Source organism: Gallus gallus, chromosome Z (assembly GCF_016699485.2).
Source record: "Gallus gallus isolate bGalGal1 chromosome Z, bGalGal1.mat.broiler.GRCg7b, whole genome shotgun sequence".
Classification (NCBI taxonomy): Eukaryota; Metazoa; Chordata; class Aves; order Galliformes; family Phasianidae; genus Gallus; species Gallus gallus.
In genome coordinates, this window is record NC_052572.1 from 13,792,033 (window position 1) to 13,804,845 (window position 12,813).

A 12,813-nucleotide genomic window follows, 5' to 3' on the forward strand; every position below is an offset into this window, starting at 1 on the left:
CTATTGCTATGCTCTCCCACATGAGTTACGGCAACCAAGAAACTGCTCTCATTCATATATTACTACTTGTAGTTTCAAAGGTACACATTCACTGAGCATACAAGATGTTCAAGTAGAGAGCCAACATCAATACAAACTCAGAACAGAGGCCAAAGAGTAGCACTGTAGTAACCAGATGTCCTCAGATGGCATGAACCTTCCCCCCAGCCTCCTAATGCAGTCTCAAGTAGTCTTACTGATAGAGGGCAACTTAGAATCAGGGAGACTGATACAGATGCATGAAAAAGGGAGGGAAAATGTGAAATCTATACTTTGTGGCACAGCTTGTTACATCAAAATCACATTTCCTCTACTGTATTCTTAGATTGCAGCGATACTAACTCTTTTTTTTTTTTCTTTTTTTTTCCTTTTATTGTTTTTCACTGTTATCATGGATAAATACTGACTGGAGCCAGCACTCCAGCAGCAATTAAGTCACCACAACCTCAAAAAAATTGAGAGTATTTGGAGGTTAATATGCTAGCTATTGGTGTTTCCACTCCTACTTTTACAGTGTAAGTGGGAATCTTAGAGAAAGAAGAATGAGCAAGTAAATAATGAACAAGCTAATCCATACACAATTGAAGGAGAATGGCATAATTCTCTACAGTTGTCTTAAGATTCATTTACAACCAGGGTAGTAATTTTTGGCTCAGTTTCAAGATTACACAAACTGCCTCCCTCATAAAATTAAGGCTAGAAGGGCTTACACTGCATATTAAGAAAAGCTTTCTGAATGAAGGATTTTTTCCTTCCCACTGCAAACACTAATAGTCACCCACTTCAATGAGCTCAGAAAAATATTTCTATAGTGGGAACTGTGGTACTGAGAAAGAGACCCTTCTCTGCTGTACCATGGCTATTTCTTTCAGAAATATTTTTTTCAGAACTGCAGTCAGACAGCAAAGCACACACTTTCTGGCCCTGTTTGGCAAGGGCATGACAAAAGGAGCAGTGCTAGCAGCACCAGGCATTTCAGTACAACTGGGCTGCAGGCAGGCACAGCAGGGCAGCTGAGCAGAGCAACTGGGCTGGAGGGAGGCTGCGTACTGCTGCATCCCCATGCTCATATGGATAAGAACATTCTTAAGTGACCACGTGGTAAATCTTCCTAACTGCCCATAACAGTAGGGAACAAAGGAACAGCACATGTATCCAGCATGCTAGCAGGCTGGGTGCCTCCAATAACAGTTCCCATCCTACTACACTAAGTATGTTTTTCTCAGCCCCTTCCTCATTCACTATACCATTTGGAGAGCAACAGGCTGTGACTGCAATGAGCGGGAGGAGGAAGCTGAAGTCCCTGGACAGGGCTGCAACTCTGGCAGCCCAGGTTCACACAGTGCATAGTAGAGTTTTGGTTTAACTCAGCAGGCAGCTTGCTACCCTTTGTAGTGGGATGGTGGAGAGAACTGGGGGAAATAAAGTGAAACCTGTAGGTTGAGATAGATAGTTTAATACATCGGGAAGTGGGGGAGGGGGGAGAAATAAAAAAGAATACCTAAGGTGAGTGATGCACAACACAGCTGTTCACCTCTTGATGACCAATGCTTAGCCAGTCTCTGAACATCAGAAGCCCCCATACAACTCCCCCAGCTCTACTGTTCAGCCCACGTAATGTGGGTCACCACTTTGGCCAGTTTGGGTCAGCTGTCCCGGTTCTGTCCCCTCCCTCCCAAGTGGCAGGGCAGTGTGAGAACCCAAAACATCCTTGGCTCTGTATAAGCACCACTCAGCAAGTGCTAACACATAGGGTGAAAATACAGTTGATCACACCCCAAAGTCCGACACACAGCACCGTGTCAGCCAGACACCATGGAAAACTTTACCCAAGCAAAACTAGGGCAACCAGGAACAGAGGAGTTGACCAGAATAGTCAGCTGAAGGGAAAGAAGCTTTGCAGAAAACAGCAAGACATGCAGAAAGGCAAAATTCACAGAAAAGCAGAAGTATAATTTAGCATAATAAGGACTAAAAAAGACGATCATTTGTTCATAAAGACATGATGTCAGGCAACTACGAGCACTGGAAGCAAATGAATTTGTTTTTTCAACTAAAGCACAGTAACAGGAAGAAAAGCCACGGGTACAGCCACCTGGGGAAAAAAATTAATTAGCTCTGGCTCCAGACAGGCTGGAAAGCAGCAGAGCGGTGAGGTTTGGCGCAGCCTTCCCCCCCGGAAAGCAGGGGCGAGCCGCCAGGCAGCGGAGGGCCGCGCTCCGACACCTGCGCCTGGCACCGCAGCCCCGCACCTGCAGAGCGTGGGGAGCGCTGCCCGGGCACGGAGCGCCGGGACGCAAAGCCTCGTCCTGCGGCCGGGCAGTAAGAGAACCGAACCCGCAGCACGGCCCAAGGTCACCGCCCCGCATCTCGCTACCAGTCCTGATGCCCGCACGGCTCCCTAGCGCCGGAAGCGTCCTATTACTAGCAAAAAATATATATCATTAACAAGCATTAAAAAGCATCCCTTCGCTGACGCGCACTGGCGAGGCCACCCCCGGAGGCGCTGGGCGGCAGGGCGGTCCCCGGCCTCCCGCCTCGCCGCAGAGATCCCGCCAAGGTCACGGCAGCCCCGCCGCGGGACAAGCCCGCTTCGCCGCGCTTTACCTCTGCGCCCCACGCCCGCGCGGCGGGAAGGAGGATGCGGCGGCCGAGAGGCGGCAGCAGGAATTTGTACGCCGCCATCTTCGCGCTGCACGACTCGGAGAAGGAGCGGAGGGGCTGCGGGCAGAGACGAGCGGGAGGCGGCGGCCGTCCAACGGCGGGCGGAAGATCCGAGCACGCTGAGGACGGCGGCTCCGGGTCACATGTGCCGAAGGAGGGTGAGGGGCTCGGCACCGACGCCCACTGACGTCGGCTGCGCCCGAGGCGGGGCGGGCGGAGGGGCGGTGGCGCGGCGAGGGGCCGCGGCCTGAGGGAGCCGGGGCTTGGCGACCTGCCGCGGCGAGCGCTTCACTCGCGCCGCCGCTGCCCGAGGTGTTGTGCCCGCTGTGGGCGGCCGGGGGCAGCCCCAGGAACCTGAGTGTCCCCCGGGGCTCGGCCCTCGGCGGCAGCGAGCAGCGTCGCGGCCCTGCCCGGTGTCCCCGAGCCTGCTGGCAGCCCGGCTCCCCGAGCCTGCACCCCGCACGCTGAAAAAAGAACGCGGCCAGCAGTTCGGTTCTTAAAGACGCTCCGACTGACGGCAAACGTGCGTGGACCAAAGTGGAATAATAATTAACGTTACAGATCATCACCGTGGTGAAGTGTGTGTTCTCTGCTTTACTGGTGATGCCCCACTGTACAACAAGACAACTTGTGCCAACAGACATATCCTTGTAAAGTGCTCTTTCAGGATTTCAGATGTGACTGAAGGTGTGCTAAGTTTATTTGCAGATCTGTCTTTTCTTGCACATCCAGAGAAGGGGATCTAACAACCTAACATTCTGTCCTGTCAAATCCTGATCAATAATTGAAACCACGAGCATTAAACTTAGGGATGGAGCATTAAACTTAGGGATGTGGGCTTTGAACAGTTAAGTTCCAGATGCAGAGCCCTCAAGGTTAGCCAGTCCCAGGCAGCATGTGGTCTCCACCAGGCAGTTAGGTGGTGTGTTTGGGTGGAAAATGTTACTAGAATAGATGTATACTGGTTTAAGCAGTCACATGATGTGAACGTTTTAGTGCCAGCACTCCTGTATCTGCTAGGAGGAAAATTCAAAGCATGCCTTCACCATTATTTATACCTTCTAAAAATACCCGCAAACGAACAGTTCATATCAGAAGATGCCAAATGGAACAAAGATTCACAGGAAAAAGCAAGAAGCAGTGTAGGTGCAGGAAAAGAGGACACCCCTCCCCCATCCACCTCCCCCCCTCCCCCCCAAAAAAAACCAAAAAAACAGGCATTACATTACATCACATTCCCTCCCTGTCACATTGCTATTCTTATCTGCAGCACAGCTAACCAGCCTTGCTGTACTCAGCTTTTGCCATATGAACACAATTATGGCAGGGTAATTTACAGCAAAGAAGCCAAGTTTCTGAGAGAGTGCTTCTGGTCTCTCTCAGAAGTGTTTGTGCACATCCATCTCATTTGTTCAGTGCTGGTCCACCCTTGCAGGTGCTGGCCTGTGAATTCTGCCAGCAGCATGCAGCAGCTGTGTGGCACTGACCCCTCACACACCACACTACTGTGCATGCTTCCTATGCATTCTCAGCAACACCAATACAGCTACAGTTCACCTGATACACAAACCTTGCAGACAGCAGTGAAGTGTCTCTGTTGGGATCTATGTCAGCGATGTTGGCAAATAGGCCAACTGTTTTGTTTCATTTGTTTGTACAGGAGGAAAAACCAGAACTGAGATGAACAACTTCATTTCTACACAAATTTTGTAACATTTACTTATAGCTGACCTAGGTAATAAGAAAATAATTATAAGATCCTGTGCAATGCTATTCCAAAATTTTAATATCCTCTCATAGCATTTACAGGAGATATATTTTCCTAGAGGAAGATAGAAGGGCTACCACTTGCATGAATGACTGAATACATCAGTAAACCATGTGAATATAAATGTTCAGCTTATTCACTAAGTTCAAGTGAAAGGAAGTTACTACAAAGAAAAAACATTCTTTACAAAGAAAAATGGGGATTTTCAGATTTAGTGAAAGCATTAAAAATCAGCAGGAAATTGGCAAATGAAAGTTAATACATAACATAAATACCAAGGGCAAAATTCAACTGGAAACAAAAAAGCCACATTCCAGTGATTTACAGAAATTAAAGCAAATGGCAGAATCACAGAATCAAGAGTTCTGAAGAAAAACTTATGGAGCTGTTGAGGAGTCCTGCCAACTGACTCTGGTAGCAATTTCTCTTGAGGGGTGAAAGACTGGGATATAAAAAGGGATATTAGAGTATGAAGGGATCCTGAAGCTACATAGTAAGAATCAACAACTGCTTGTCAAGAGCAGTCCTTTATCTGTGAATAACCTCTAGAGCAGCCCATGGAAAGCCAATAAAGATTTTTATTACAATAAGAAACTTAGTAGAACCTCACCTAAATGGGAAAAACAACAACAACAACAACCAAGCAAACAAAAAAACAAACAAACAAAAAACACAACCAAACAAACCCATAATCTGTAGGGTTCGTTTGTTTGTTTCACACTACTCCACTTTCCATTGTAACACTCATATTTTACTGTTCTGATACAGAACAGTAGAGTGTCTATGTCATGCATCATGTCACAGGAACAAAGAATATCTCGACCTGGAAGGGACACATCAAGATCGAGTCCAACTCCCGGCCCCACACAGAACCGTCCAAAATCCAAACCCTATGACTCAGAGCAGTATCCAAATGTTCCTTGAACTACAGCAGCTTGGGGCCATGATCACTGCCCTGGGGAGTCTGTTCCAGTGCCCAAACACAAACTGGTGAAGAATATTTTCTCAATCCCTGACCTGACCCTCCCCTGACACAGCCCCATGCTGTATTGTTGGGTAGTCTTAAAAACAGAAAACTTTAAACTTTCTGACTACTGTAGATGCTAGACTCCATTCAAAACCAGGGTATTTATAAAGTGTAATCATATACTACTTAGATTAGGGAATTTTTATTTAAAAAAAGATCACAAAAGTATTTTATTCAACATGATCCTTGGCACCTCTATTCATTTTTTAATAAAACATATTTAGTAACTGTTATCAATTCTGTCTAGAATAGTTAAGTGTAATAACCTTCAACTGTGACAGACAGCATACCTACTAGCTCTGGAAAAGAGATAAGTGATTTATCTTTCCTTTACTGGAGGAATGGGAGGAAGAAAAAAAAAAAAAAAAGCCCATTCAGCAGATATTTGCAGACATCAACTGTGGAGGTGATGTATGTTAGTATATTGGAGACTGGTTTAAATTCTAATTCAGTAAATGTTACTAATCTCTTACTCTTTCTTTTTGTCAGGATTTCTTCTGCAAGAATGAGGTTATTTTACAATCTACCCTTGTTGAAGATTAAACATAAATATAACACAAGGGGCTGCAGAAACAAACTGGAAACAGGAATCCTGAGCATCTGTCACATTGCATGTCAGCTCTTGTTGGTTAGCACTACTGGAACAGGCTTTTCCAGATTCTGCAATATATTACATGGGGTATGTTCAAACAAACCTCACCAGCAAACACAACTTACTTTAGCAGGCTCCAGGCAGCCTTTAAAAAACTACTAGTGGTGAAATCTTTGTTGTTGTATTTGAAATGTAACTGACAGAAAGAAATACAAAACATTAACACAATAACACAGAGCCACTTCTTCAGAAATTGCATGCAATAAACAAATCATACATCCCATAACTCACTGCAGCTAGTGCTCCACAGTGAGACTATAGGACAGATATTGGAGATGGAAATGAAAAAAAGCATGAGCCTAGTCTATCAGTATCAAGGAGGAAATAAGTTACAGGTGAAACTTGGACTTTGCCATCCATTTCATGGGTGTGGTTCTTAAGCTGGACAGCACCTGTTCTTGGTGACAAGAGTCTGGCATGCAAATCCACACATGCAATACAAATCCATGTATGTATTTGATCATCCATTCTCTATGGAGCCTGTTCCCTGCATGTTCTAACAAAACCAGGTGCCAATCAAGTCTTATCTGAATTGCTTTGCTCAGTTCAGCTGCTGGAGAAACAACTGTCTCAAGTTCAGAACTTTCTTCTGCAGTGGGCCAGTCCATCAATAGCTGGGTCAGTATTCTCAACTGGAAGCAAGATCTGAACCCTACACATATATTAGGAAAATGGAACAGTCATTTTGTTTTACATTTCATTTCTCAGTTTCAATCAAATGAACAGAAGAATTACTTACGCAGGTAACTAAGCTTTCACATAAGACATAGAACAAAATCTGAATTTTTTTATTATATTCTCTACAAAGTGATTTAAAAAGAAACATCTCATTCACTCATCCAATTTTTAGAAGGCCTAGTTAATCTTAGAATATGGGGATTGCCTCTAGCTCTCTCTTGATTTTGGTAAAATAGAACAGTCTCATTTTTGATCTGGCTCTACAAATGCACACATAAAAGGAGCTAGATGGCTGTTAAGCGTACATCACAGCTGACTTCCCTGTCTTAATGAGCACACATCCTTTTGTTGTGAAGCTCCTGGGACTCTTGTTCACAATTTCAGTAGCTCCAAACAGGTCTTCAAAGATCCAGATTTTTTTTTTTTTTTCAGGGGCCAGTTTGAAAACATATTCTAACAGTTCACAGACTTCACCACTCTGTTTTGGGAGTTTTGTGCAGGTTTAGCAAATACAGTCATTTAAGATCATCAGTACCATGAAACATGCCCAGTTAATTCCCACAATAGATTGAGCACTGTAAAAAATGCCCTATTATACTCCGCTGAACTCTCAAACAGGGCACACAGTTTGACATTTATATTCCTCCAGCTACCATGGACATTCTCACTTAAAACTAGCAGGCCTCAGTTAGGAACTACATCTGCAGCAAATTTAGTACAGAGATATTTAGGTGACCACGGTAATCTCATAGGCTGCACTGAATCTAATTACTACAGGAATGGCAAGAAGTGTCTCAGATTCTCACTAAAATGCCAACTAATTCACTTGACTCTCAACTATTATACTGCCACACAGATTAATACAAAATACCACTTAGTAGAATTAATTTGCTTTGATCCAAGGAAATTAACAACATAAAACTTTTTATGATGTAAAAAAACCTTACTACAGGTTAGGTGAAAGTTCTCTAAGGTAAGTTACACATTACAGTCTCAAGAACTTACTATTTCAAACTGGGGGAAAATCATCTAGGTTGCCATGCAGCTTATAGCCACCCAGATCAGCTAGGTACTCAGTCAGCATTAGGAAAAAAAAAAAAAAAAAAAAAAAAGGCAGTATTCAGCCAGATAAACAAGCCAACTTCATACACCAAACCATTTTGGAACTCTGAAATGAATGCAATTAAGTTGTGAGAACGTGCAGATAAGGTTGGTTTTTTTTGGTTTGGTTTGGTTTTTTTTGATCAAATGGCATTATTTCTGTCTTAGCTTAAAGTCAACTGTGAAATAATACACTAAATTATGAACACAGTAATCTGCAACATTTAGAGACTGAGGTGATGTTTACTATAAGCAAGTTCTCCCAAACCAACACTTACAGGAACCCATAAATTAAATGTGCCAGGCAGAAGAATGACAAGGCTGTTCACAGTACACACAGTTCTTTGACCATTAACCATAAAATAGAAAAATCCAGGTTTCTTTGCCTGTTACCAGTAAACTGTTTCACTGCATTATAGATTATTGTACACTTTACATCTGCTGTTTAAAAAGCTACTTAAACTCTCTCTTCAGCAGCAAGAAGCCATCACTACGTCAGGCTCTAATATACCGTGTTTCCAGGAAGATGGTTTTAGAAAAGCAGTTCCAACTTCAAAGTTCAGCACATGCCATTTCCTAATAACCAATAATCACTCTTAAATCATCTTATATTTTCTGAAGCTATGTAAATGACAATCAGGTACCATGTTGTTCCACATGCAGGTGACCATGTTATAACAAGGAAGATGGTTTTATTTTGTCAAACCCCTATCTGAAATATGAACATACTAGAAGCAAGTAAAACAGAACAGTCATGCAAGTTTAGAGAAACAAACATATAGCCACCTAGGGTAGTTATAAGTGTGATGGAGAGGTCAGCTCAGCCTTGTTGAATGTCGACTTGCTGATAATGAGGTTCTGGAAAGGAGACAGGAGATCTGAATAAACAGGGTTTTTTTGTAGCTAGGCATAAGATAAATTTTCTGCTGATTATGAAGAAGTTATGAAGTTATGGAACTTGCTTGCTTTCCAGCCAATGGATTGTTAGTGAAAATGTACTGAATATGTATGTTGGAATATAAAAGGCTTGCCTATAAGAATAAGCATAAATACACAGCATCATGATCATAACCATCACAGCAATAAAGAAATCTTCCTGGCATGAGAACCCTGTGTTGTGTTGCTAACTCACAACATATAAATAGTTAGTGTTCACACGCATCTCCAGAATTAATATATTTCACATCTGTTGAACAAAGTACCCGATTTCACATTTGGAATCATAGATATAAACATCAAATATGCTGACTTAAATGTATTTTAGTATGAATACATAGCCTTATTAAGTTGACCGATTTAATTTAATGCTTCCTTAATCAGTGACATGACATTGTGACACTGTGACACTGAGCTCAAGAAATCATTTTCACAGAACTTAATTCCACAAGTATGAAGGAAAGCTTTGATAACCATTTTTTTTAGCATTGTTCGGATTGCATTCCATTTCTGCACACCTTCCGCAGTAATTCTAATGAGGAAGAGCACGTCTCTCTGTTATTCAGAGAGGCATTTGAAAAGTGATACCATGATACTGACCATCTTTCTTACAGATATTATTAGATACAGCAAAGTCATGAAGCTCACATACTATAAATATGCATAATAGTTTCTGTGCATAATGCAAAATATTTTTGCTTATTTTAAAGAGTTGAACTATTTTCTTCAAATACAGGGATGAAAGACACGCAAAGGACCAAATATTCTATGCATATAATACACTTCTATAAAATCAGTTTCTCACAGCTATTTATATAAGCAAAATCTATACACCTTCAGATAACAGAGCTGGAATTCTGACATCTAAGACTGACAGCAGCAATACAATCTTTACTGAGGCAGCTTTGTCTAGGGTAGCTAAAAACAGATTGAGAAACTGACACATCCATTCACCTCTTTACTCACTAAAGGTTGTCAGACAGTGCAAAACGATCCAAGACTGAACTAAAGTAATATATTTTGAGCAAACATTTATTATTTAAACCCATATCAATTATTAGAGGTACAACTTACCAGAATATTGTCTTTTATAAGGCAGATAAACTAACCTAATACTCACAGCACACACGAATTCTGATTAAATCCTGAAGTCACACTAACAAACACTGAGCTTGTATCTGCCTCTACTTTAGGTCGCTATGGCTTTGCATATTTTAGAAGTGTGTAATCTGTTAAATGGAAATTAATTAATTAATTAACAAAAGCCCAAAGGTGTGTTATTTCTCATTTGTTTCCTCATGAAACTTTGCCATTCCTACCTATACTTTACAAATATATACCAAACTTCAGTAATTCGTCGGAAATCAAATATAGTTTCTAAGTCTATTAGAATCTCATTGCCTATCCAGTCTTTATTAAATCAACTCATATTCTTCTCAGTTGTTATTATTATTATATTTAAATCAGAGACAGCTAACAAATTACCTACACAAATCTGATGTATTATTCATAGTAAAACTGACACTGGGTACTCATTCCAATAGATCCGAAATATATTAATTCTGGAGAGGCATATGAAAGCTAACTAGTCATGGAAATCATAGTAACTCACTGTCATTCTAAGATACTTGCCAACTGCTGCACTATAAACTTTTCCAGATACTACAGAAGTTAAAGCATGCTGCTCTAAACTGAAATCAGTATATCTGTTTTAATATCCATAATGTATTTGCTGTTCATTTCGAAGCCAAATTTTGACCATGGACTTTTAAACTGTTAGGAATTGCTGGATAAGGGATAATGTCTAGTATCTCTTGATGAAGAGTCAGTTTCTGACCAAAACAGACCATTAGTAATTCAGTGGTACCTTCATCACTAGCTACTATTGAAATATACAGTCACAGTACACATATTTTCACCAAAAATTAATATTATTTATTTATCACCCCATTTATGTGTGATAACTCAAGAAAATTTGCACAGCCTGCAGAACTTCAAAGTTCTTGAGACTGCTGGTAATGATAAAAGTGTAAAATTCATTGCTGTGTAAAGTTTTTTTACCTAGACTTTTCTGTACTTTTAAATGAAAGTAAATATTTTCTTACCTACATGGTTTTCCAGTTCCTCTTGTTAAAAATTAGTTGGGGTAATACTAAATATACAAAGGAACCACATACACATGTCTAATTTCTTTAGCTTCCAGAAATAAAAGAGGTTTCCACTTCTAAAGCAAGGTAGATTGCACACATTCAAGACAATAGTTGTCCTAATAGATTCATAGATTTCAGATGTTGAAAGATCTCAGGCTAGCCCACTCTCTCAGTTATGTTTCTCAGGATAGTTAGCCAATACTGCCAGAAAACCACAGAAAGCCAGTTACAGCCAGTCTGTTTCTCTAGCAGCAAGCACATTTACAAATTTCAGAAGGACTAAAGAGTATTAGTACTTTTTTTGGAAGGAAAAAAAACCCCAGCAGAATCTACTGAAACAGATAAATATGAGAAAAAATGCATGCTCAATGAAAACAGAGCCTATTGAATATTTTGGAACTACAAATTTCTGAGACAAAAATGATAGCTGTAATTATTACTCATGTATGAGGGCTGGTCTGAAAGTAATGCCTCCTATTTCATTATGCAGGTGAGTGATGGTATAGTTGAACCTTTCTACAAATATTCCATTACATTCTGTTGCTGTGCAACAGATGACAGCAGAGAGGCTGTCTGACAGAACAGCATATGACATACTGAAATGCAGATGAAGCAATGGTGTCACTGAATTCCTCCATGTGGAAAAATGATATACACCAGTGGTTGCTGAATGTTTATGGAGTAAACAGTAAATGTTGCACAGTGAAGCAGTGGATGGTGGGTTTCAGTACTGGCAACGGCAACAGAGGGTCACATGCAGGCACCTGTTCACTGCTGGTGAAAATGCATAGCTAGTGGTAGTAAGTGTTTTTGAAAAATACTGTTTTGTAGTGGAATATTTGCTCTATCAAATACTGTCATCATGTTCTTTGTATCTGTTGTGGTTTCTGTGCAAATAAATGAGGCATTATTTTCAGAGTGACCTACTACGGATACTGTGCAAAAACAAAGGCTATTAGAATGTTCAAGTACATACTCCATCCATGTGCGTTCACACTGTATATGCATACATATGCATATAAACACATATACATATCTATATATAAGCCGCATGTGACAAGAGAACAGTTGTGGCAACACCATACTCTTGACTCTGAAAGGTGAAATAATAACAGCTCTCTCTCCTGCATCAGCCACAACTGTTTACATACTGTGAAGCTTTTCCTGTTGTGCTTCCACCAACGTAAGAACAGAGCCTATTTTTAAATAGCCAACATCTTATTAGTAACAGTAGCTTCAAAATTAGGAAGCACTAGGCAGCAAATTATCACAAAGACTACATAAACACATTTACTTGAAACTTTTTTTACCATACTGTAACAATTCCCTAAAACAACTCTACAGAGAAAATGCTTTTTGCTTCAAGAAGATTTATGCTGGGAGTCACCTAGACATAATATTTTTCTTGAACATAGAGGAAAAAAAAAAAAGAAAAGATGTAACTTACTTTGTGGAAAACTCAGAAAAAACTAAATTTTACAATTTTCCAATCCTGAAAAGAAGGGGAAGAAGTAGAAAACCCCAAATCAGGACACTGTTTTCAAGAATTGCCAGCATTTGTCAGGGCTTTTATCTAAAACAAGTTCTAGGCAAAACTAAAACATAAAGTATCAGTCTTCTGAGCAAAGTGCTCTGCAAGGTGCATGAGGATTACTAGTACTGTAGCTCTAAGAGGTTCAAGACACAGCTTGGGATTCTACTGCCAGGGGGAATGAAGCTTGGAGAAGGCATTTTTTTTCTTCTCTCAACCTGTAGCAGTTTCTATTTTGCTAGATTACTATTAACAGAAACATATCCC

The 12,813-nt window shown here is 40.9% G+C and overlaps 1 protein-coding gene across 1 annotated transcript in view; it reads right to left on the reverse strand.

The window, feature by feature from the left end:
• Positions 1-2,863, reverse strand: part of OXCT1 (3-oxoacid CoA-transferase 1) — an 86,585-nt gene extending 83,722 nt beyond the window's left edge. Inside the window, exon 1 of the mRNA NM_001006578.3 lies at positions 2,647-2,863. Coding sequence (NP_001006578.2) covers positions 2,647-2,724 — 78 coding nt within the window. The 5' untranslated portion in view covers positions 2,725-2,863. The remainder of the gene's footprint in view (positions 1-2,646) is intronic.
• Positions 2,864-12,813: the final 9,950 nt, after the last annotated feature.